The 8780-nt window shown below is 44.8% G+C and overlaps 1 protein-coding gene across 1 annotated transcript; it reads right to left on the reverse strand.

Moving 5' to 3' along the window:
- Positions 1-496: 496 nt before the first annotated feature.
- Positions 497-8398, reverse strand: LOC104624233 (hippocampus abundant transcript 1 protein-like). Its single transcript, XM_010291543.1, has 11 exons — positions 8309-8398; positions 6985-7047; positions 5764-5891; positions 5194-5308; positions 4452-4670; positions 3280-3393; positions 2738-2809; positions 2222-2334; positions 1946-2043; positions 1204-1370; positions 497-1115 (listed from the first exon to the last, which is right to left on the reverse strand). The coding sequence occupies exons 1-11, from the start codon at positions 8315-8317 to the stop codon at positions 906-908; spliced, it is 1308 nt and encodes a 435-aa protein (XP_010289845.1). The 5' UTR covers positions 8318-8398; the 3' UTR covers positions 497-905.
- Positions 8399-8780: the final 382 nt, after the last annotated feature.

Consider the following 8780-nt stretch of genomic DNA (forward strand, 5'->3'; position numbering starts at 1 on the left):
AGTTCCAGAAGGAGATTTCTGAAAAATCCTTCTACCTACTACCTATGGAGGTAGCAACAGACAAATGTTCTATCAGTGTAACAAAAAAAAGAAAAAACAAACAGAAATACAAACGATGTTGACCATCTAAGCATTTGTAATTCATGCAGTTGCCCTTCCCTCATCTGCCCATTCTGCCTTGTGTCAGTTGCAACTTTACTTCTTAGTTTTTCTTCTCTTCATCAGAACATTAAGTCAGTAGATTTTTCTTTTTTTTTGGGTCTAAGTTTCACATGGGCCAGAATGGGCAAATTCATCAGATCCTCAAGCAGTGAGGATCTGCTCACAGTTGACTACACTATCTGTTCTTCATACATGCAGGCGCTTTTTACTTGGTGTACTACCACAGCACAGGCTGCACATACTGCACACGACAGCCGTCAAGCCTCTCCCAGGGCCGCAGTCAGCCAGCCGGGCTGTGACGGGATCAGCAGCGAGTACCAATTATATAAGGGGATGGGGGCATGTAAGAGCCTTGTTTTATTCTGGCTGGCAACTCGGTTCACATTAGAACAAAGACAATGCTAGCTCCTTAAATTTTCACTGGCGAGTTGAGTATTTGGCAGGTCACACCATGAAGTTCAGTATTCATGTACAAGGGCAGGTTTGCTTTAAAGAACTATCCCGTCACTTGCAGCAGTTCAATATCTCCCCTTTCCATCAGCACCAGATGATACAATTCCATTTTTGCACCAGCTGGGTATATTTGGCTTGAAGGGAAACCCTGTCCCTTCTCACTAGCTGTCAGTGGTACAGCCTGTTACCACATTTCTTCTCTCCCCCCACCATCTCTCCCCGAACTCCCACTGGCTAAGTCCATCCTTGATCTGGAGCTGAGACGCAAGCCAGGTCCTTCTCTCCCAACCTCATACGCTGCTGTCCTCAAGCAGGGGCTCTTTGCCATCTGATCCTCCGGCCTGCGGGCTGTGGGTATGGGTCTGGGCTCCGTTACTGTGCTTCTTGTGGCTGCCTGATCTCAGTGCAAGGTTGTGTTCTGGGATGAACAAGGCCACCAGGAGCGACAGCAGGACAGAACAAGCCCCAAACAGGAATGGAGGCCCTGGGATAATGCTGCTCTGTAGGGAGAAACAGAGGAACGATTCATGCTCAAGTGCAAGGACAGAAGCAGCCCAGCAAACAGAATGATAAAGCTGAACAGGTTACCTCATCTGTAGGGTTGGCCATGTTGGGTTTGGAGGCCTTACCCAAAGTTTCCACCTCAGCCATTTCATTCAACTCCACGTGGAAGAGATAGAAGACAAAGCCATAGAGCGCTGGCCCCAGGCCGTTACACAGACCCCGAATTCCAGTGATCATCCCCTGCACCACACCTGGGGACAGAGTGAGGAAAGGAAGATAGGCTTACAGCTTTCTGAAGAAACTTGTTTTATTCAAGAATGCTTACATGTTTAAAGACAGGATCAAACATTCAGATCTGAACTGACATGCATTTTACAGATGAAGCAGCTAGCTGGTGATTAGCTTCGCTCAGTATCAGGTTTTAAAAAAAAAAAAATCGGTAATGCTGGGCTTGCTACTTTGGAGAATAAAATGAACACGGGCACATCAAGCAACAATTTCCAACTGAACTGGAATTTAAGGCAGCAATATCTGAGGAATCAGGGTCGAACCACAAGGTAGGCAAATGATTAAGCAGCAGTCTCCCCTCTACCTCAGGCAGGCAACACTGAAGACCTACGTGCATAATTTAAGAATTCCCTCCCAAAACATCAGCTATGGTCAAAGACAAGAGTGTCAATACTACCAAGTATAAAGCAACACTCCGCAGTTGGCACAGATGCTCCTGCCCACCCATCCACCACTGACACTGAGAATTCAAACGTGTGTCAGCTCAAGCGCCTGCTGGGATGAACTCGCCTGGTAGACAAACCCCCAAGCCACTCACCCTGTTGGTCGGGGTCCGCATTCCTAGACACCATGGCACTGATGGCTGGGAAGGTGATGCTAGACATGGCAGCCACGGCTCCTGCTGCCCACATCATCCTGGGCGGGAAAAGAGGCAGCAGTTAGGAGGCAGGATCCGAGGGCCAGCCACAGACTGGCGCCACAGCAGGGCAGCATCTCCCTCTGCCGCAGGACAGGGAGCTGCCGCAGAGCCATGGAGCCACCACAGAGGGAGAAACTTGCCAACGCCAGGAGACAAAGGTGGACAAACTCTTACCAAGGCTGTGATCCGAAGCCATACCAGGCAAGCTGCAGGATCTGGAAGCCCAGCCCCAACAGGATCGTGTTTTTATTTCCTATTGAACGCATGAGAATTCCCAACACTACTGTCTGGAAAGAAAAACAGGTGCTTTCAAAGTAAGTACAAAGAAAGATGACAGCACTGGAAGAGGAGGGGAACCCCAGGGAACTCGTGCTGCTGTGAGACTGGCTGTCATGCACATGCACTCCTCCACTCTTGTAACGTTGTGTTAGAAACCAGCACATCCCTGTCCATGGCAATCAGTTTCACAGAGTAACGCAGGGCCACCCCATAGTTTACCACAGTTTGTTATTCAACAAAAACCAGCTACATTCAATAGATAAGAAAGAGGGACTGCAGATAGCTGTCCATGGGTCCAATAATGTCTGTGTGGCCACAGGGATTCTGACAACTCATTAGCCCCAATTATCAGAAATTTTGGACATTCTTATATCCAGACTGCTAGAGCCAAGAAAAAAAATTGCTTCTCACCTGAGCCAATATAGAGAGAATTCCAACTACACCAATAAAGGCTGCCACTGTCTCCGAGGAAAAACCAATGACCTGTGAAGACACCAAGAGGGACTTTTCAGGCTAGAGATTTGTACCATAGGAGAAAAGCCACTCCATCAGTATCACAACTGTTTACTGACATTGCTTATCAGGTATTTAATTTAATCAACCCTACCTTCCACTACCTCCGTGCTGCCACAGGAATAAAATGTAAGATTTTCCTCTGGCTGAAGAAACAGGTTTAAATCACTGGGCTCACCTTAAATGCCTGAAAGTGGCATGGACAGGATGGACAGGCAGAACACCAGCAAGAAGCCAAGAAAGGGTCCTGGCAATGCCTACAGAGTGGTGGCCAGGCTCCCACATTTTTTAGGAAAGCTGGAACAAGTCACTATTTCTTATAGCTTCAACTATACTAAGCTATTGGACAAGATGAGCTTCCTCAGGACATGCAACTAAGATAATATTTGTAGGCTGGGATTTCCTGCATTCAGAGCCTTCCCTCATCACAAGAGACTGACCTGTCGCAGGTACAGGAAAAAGCTGGAGTACTGGCCAGCTTCAGGAAGGTAGGAGAGAAAGACTGTGATACAGATGAGCAGCACTGTAGAATCCTGACCCACTTTCCGCAAGGACTGTAGGGAAGGGGAGTGGGGAATGAAAATAATAATTATATATAAAAAAAAGAGTTAATGTAATTAAATATTCTTTAGGTACAGAGACAGCAAAACCAAGTGCTTAAGTCACCATCTTATATCTAAGAAGTAAATGCTTGAATGAAACCAGACCAGCATTTCAGAGGAAGATGCAAATACTGCCACAACACACCAGACCAGGGGTACAATTGCATCAACTTACACCCTAGAGTGAGGAATTTTTACCTTTTGGTTTCTCAGATTTATCAAGTGCTTTTGATCAGAATTGGTTTTTCCTCAGAGAGCCAGAATAATCTTCCTAGCAACAAAAGGTGAGGTGAAACTGCGCAAAACTCATCATCATCCAGGGAGACCTTACTGCAGCCTTAAAGGGGGCTTATAAGAAAGATGGGGACAGACTTTTTAGCAAGGTCTGTAGCGTTAGGACAAGGGGTAATGGTTTTAAACTAAGAGGGCAGATTTAGACTAGATATAAGGAAGAAATTCTTCACCATGAGGGTGGTGAAACACTGACACAGGTTGTGCAGAGAGGTGGTCAATGCCCCATCCCTGGAAACATTCAGCGTCAGGTTGGACGGGGCTCTGAGCAACCTGCTCTAGCTGAAGATGTCCCTGTTCATCGCAGGGGGGTTAGACTAGATGGCCTTGAAAGGTCCCTTCCAACCCAAAGATTCTACGATCAGCAAAGGTCCTGAGAAGCCAGAAACACAAAAGACTTCTCCTGACACCAATAGTACTACGTTATGGAATTTATATACAAACAACAGGCACATTTGCATCAAGAGATGCTCTTGCTTCAGGACAGCTGGAGCTGCTTTTAGATGGTTTGTAGCTATATGAAACCAGTTAGAAGCTGCTAGACAGCTTTAGATACGTGCAGTCTGCTGTCAGCTGAATGCTGTACCTTCGATGGGGTTAATCTAAGCCTCGCATCCTTCACTTTTTGTGGTATGCATCTTCCTTTTGAGATAAATCAGCAGAACTAAAGCAAATATAAGCATTACAGCATGTGGAAAAATAGCAGCAAGATTACTTACAGCGAATGGGTCTGCTTGTTCCCAGGAGATTGGAGCTCCCCAAGAGACCGGGCGCATCTCTTCTGGCAGAGACTCTGGCACAGCCAGCAGGATGAAACCAATATCCAGCAAAGCAACACCTGAAGCTAGCACAACCACCAATGTATCGCCGTAGGCTTGGGAAAGGTACGCACCAATTGCTGGGCTCGTGACCAGACTAGCAGCAAATGTGGCTGACACCTGGAAGCAAAAAATATTAATACATTTTCTCCTATTCTCTATTTTCTCCTCCAGAGTAACCCAAGGGTACTAGTTTTGCCATCTTTGATGGAGATAATCCTGGTGAACAGGGAATCCTGTAGATAGAAAGATGACATGTTCTCTTGTTGCAATCTAGGCTAAGGTCTAACAAAGGGAAATTAAAGCTATCCTAGCAATTCATATACAATATTTCTAACCCTGTAGAAAGGACTTGATCACAGCCTTCCCCCTTTCCTGGTAGAAAGGAGCTCACAGACCAGGCTGGTTTAAAGGCTAAGCAACAATACAGCCGGTATTCAGATCACATGGAAATTAGCCCTCTCCCTCAGTGCTAAATCACAAAGAGAAGACTAGGGAGACTATTATTAGTGAAGCACACATCTTTTCACTGATATTGTCCTCAGGCTTGTCAATACATCTTCCACCCTAATTTTATACCTCTCCTACCTGCAAAGCCCCAAATATTTATTTCAAGAGACAAGCCAGTTATTCAGTGCCTTACCAAGCCATACGCCGTGCTGCGTTCATGCTCCTGAGTGATATCAGCAACGTAGGCAAAAATCACAGAAAAGGTAACAGCAAAGACTCCAGACATGGAAATGACAGCAAAGTACCACCTGAAACAGGCATTGCCAAAGGCAGAGTTAGAGAGCAACCACACAGTAGTCTTCTACACCTGCTGAATTAGAGTCTCTCCCTTATCCTTCCTTCAGTCCACCCTACTTCATTGCACCAGAAAGTGCTCAGGAACACTGAGCTTCAGTCTGGTGACCCATGGAGTTTTATCATTTATTTTCCCCATGCAGGAAGGAAACATCAACATGCCTCAATAGTGATAACACACCTACCAGAAGAACAGGCACCAGGAGAGGAAAGACACACTCTTCCTCCCTGACACTGAACCCTCTGGTAGAACCAGACAAGTAAATTAGTCTCTAGGCTGAGCATCCTTCTCCACTGGCTGGACTCCTCCACCTCATCCTCAAATGCAACACTCACAAATCCCCCATTGTTCAGTCTCACACTCATTCCTCTCCTCAGAACCCCTCAGTTATAACAAGAGTAAACTCACCATGGACTGATCTTCATAAGGGGAATTGGCGCACACGTGAAAAAGACAGTGAGGAGGAGGAAGGATTTCCTGCCCCAGACATCAGAGAGAGCACCAATCAGTGGGGCACTTAGAAAGGAAAGCAGACCCTAAGACAGACAGACAGGATGACAGAGAGAAATCCCTCAGTCAAATTCTGATTGTCAATAGCAAGAGCTTTTGACAACATCATCTAAAGATAGAAATATGAGGAGACAATCCACTCCTATTTTCTACAAGCAGGCAATATTACGAAAACAGAACAGCTTTTTAAACTGCTCACATCCTTTTAGGGAGGAAAAAAAAAATCCTCGACCAGTTAGACGCTGCTAAACAATCCAATTACTCCCCGTTCTCTGCAACTGCTCAGCCTGCAGCTGTGGTCTTCCCAGGCACGCCTGTGCAGCGGGAAGTCACCATGCCAGTGCCTAAAAAGATGCTGGCACAGCTCCATCACTTTAACATCTGCTGCAGTTTTAGGGAAAGCCTTCTCTTTTAGATGGAGACAAGACAGATCCGATGAGATGCAAAGGCCATTAAGCACAAATAAAATCGTTCAATGCTTTTCAACGTCTTTCAATCCCGAGACAGGCAGGGAAGAGCCCTTAAGTGTACATGGGAGTGCCCAACTCACATTGAAGCAAACCTCTCTAGGGCCATTTTCTGAGATCCTCTTGCCAGAGCCAGGGCCTAACAAACCTTTTTGCCACATTCCCAAGCCAGAACACATGGCTACTGCTTGTTCGCTCTAGTTGCCTCCAATTCTGCTCTGGGAACGCTGGTCTAGTCCAAACTTACCATGCCACAGCATACTCCCCACCTTCTGTCCTGGGGAGAGCCCACTAAGGCCTCCTTAGTTCCAACTTCTATTACTGATAGATTTTTTGTTATGCTCCAGAATATGGATACAGGGCTGATCTCATGCTGATTAGAAACACACAGCTGTTATACCCCCAAACCCACACTGCCAAGCAGCACATTGTTAATACGACTCAGTAAAATCAACTACACAAGCTACCCGCTATCTATGCTCTCTCAATTCTTCATTTTGCATTAGGTTCGCCAGTAGTACTCCAAACTGAAATATGAACATTTATCTGTCAAATACAGGTTGACATCAGCAAGTGACACAGATTATAATGGCTTGCCACTTCTTGCACTGATCGCAGATTTAAATGAAAGCCTGGAAGGAATATTCCTTACCTTGACTCCATGAATCAGGCCATTCATCAAGAACGTATGCTGAGGAAAAGTCTGGTGTAACACCTAGGAAACAAACAAAACAAAAACAAAAACACACAGAGCTAGTAACTTCTGCAGAAGTTCCATAAGCACCTGACAGCTAGATGCCTGAAGGCCACAGAAGAGGGAAAGTGGGATACACTACCAACGATGCCACTGCCGTACCTATGTGAGGAGCTCTACCTCCCCTCTTCAACATGGGCAGCCACTTCCTTTAATACTTCACAGGTCTATAAGTTATTCCAGCACACCTGGGCAAGGCTAAGATAGTCTGAAACCTGCCTTTCTCCATCCCTGCACCATCTGATTTCCCTCTGTTTTTACTTCATGTGACCACATAACTTTTCTGCTCTTCTCTCCCCGTTTTGTACTGTCTATATTTGCATTTCATACTACTGAGCTAATACTATATTTCTAAATGCTTTTGCATAAACAAAGTCTCCTTTTGCGTAGTTATCTAGATATCAGAGATCAGGTCAAAAACAGGCATGGCACATTAGACTTCAATGGCAGCTGGCATACCACCACCAGAAAATGAATTTAAAGAGTTGAGAATTCTTCCTGAAGTTGCCAAATCAGAAGTTTGCAGCTCGTTAATGAAAGGCAAATGTCCAAGAAGAGATTTCAAGTTTCTTTAATAAAGCTATCCCTCTGCACTTAACTTATTGTGAAGTTGCCTATGCTGCCTGTGTTAATCATAACTCAGTCAAGTCCTGAATGACTTACTGGTGGACTGTCCTAGGACAAGCATAACTTGGCGTAGCAAGTAATTGCCAGGAAATTGCCTCTGTGCTTTGACACCCCAGACAATGATGGTGGTAGCTCAACAAAAATCTATTTTATCCCTAAATAAGTCAGTATAGGGTAAATGGTGCAGTCTTCAGCTAAAAAGTCAAAGCTTTGCTCAACTTTCTTTCATTAAGCTCCCACTAAGCACTTTTTTGTTTAATACCTGGAAAAAAGAAAAGCAGTAAGAGACAGTAAACTACCAGTAAATTCTAGTAATTTAAGGTCACGTCTTTCACTCCTGCTTTCTTGAAATCCTCCAAAAGCTTTCAAAAATCCAACTCATGCTTTGCTCCAAGCTAAGCTACAATAATTAAGAAAATAAATGCCCAACTTCATAAAAAATTACCATAGCTCCAGCTTTTTCAGATACAAACCATTACATCTTGGTTCCTAATTCCTCTACCTCAAACACTTATGTTAAGATCTTTACCCTTGCCAACCCAAGGTGAACTCTAGTCTACAAGAACCAGTATTATTCCCAGGGAAACTTACTCACCGTTAGCATCGGTGTGGTCAGCAGCCCCCAGGCAAAGAACTCCAGGAAAATAACCACCACGGCATGGTACACGCTGGGCTCTCCAATCCCCTGTCGCTGCGAAACAGAGCTCCGTAAATAAAATAAATAAAATAAAATAAATAAAATAAAATAAATAAAATAAAATAAAAACATATCCTGATCCACGACAGATCGGAGATGTGTGGTGGGATGCTGAAGCGTGAACTTTGACCTAAGCCATTCCCGAGGTTACTCTGTGCTGTCTAGTGTATGTGAGCTCACGCTGCAGCATCAATCTGTCCAAGGTCTAACAACACATGCCTCTCCTACAAAGCTGACCGTTTTCAATTTTTTTACCCAAGAACTAATATTTTTGATACCAATATGCTTTCTCTAAGCATGACCAAACTTACCATCCTTTCAATCCTTGCCTTAAGTACTTCAAAATGAAACATCTCAATTCTCTGCATAT

The sequence above is a fragment of the Phaethon lepturus genome, unplaced genomic scaffold (assembly GCF_000687285.1).
Source record: "Phaethon lepturus isolate BGI_N335 unplaced genomic scaffold, ASM68728v1 scaffold46567, whole genome shotgun sequence".
Lineage (NCBI taxonomy): Eukaryota > Metazoa > Chordata > Aves > Phaethontiformes > Phaethontidae > Phaethon > Phaethon lepturus.

Coding starts and splice junctions, on each gene's coding strand:
- LOC104624233 (XM_010291543.1), bottom strand. Junction 5,309..5,763: donor CTTATGAAGATCAGTCCATG/GTGAGTTTACTC, acceptor TGCCTGTTTCAG/GTGGTACTTTGCTGTCATTT. Junction 4,671..5,193: donor GCAGCACGGCGTATGGCTTG/GTAAGGCACTGA, acceptor TTTTGCTTCCAG/GTGTCAGCCACATTTGCTGC.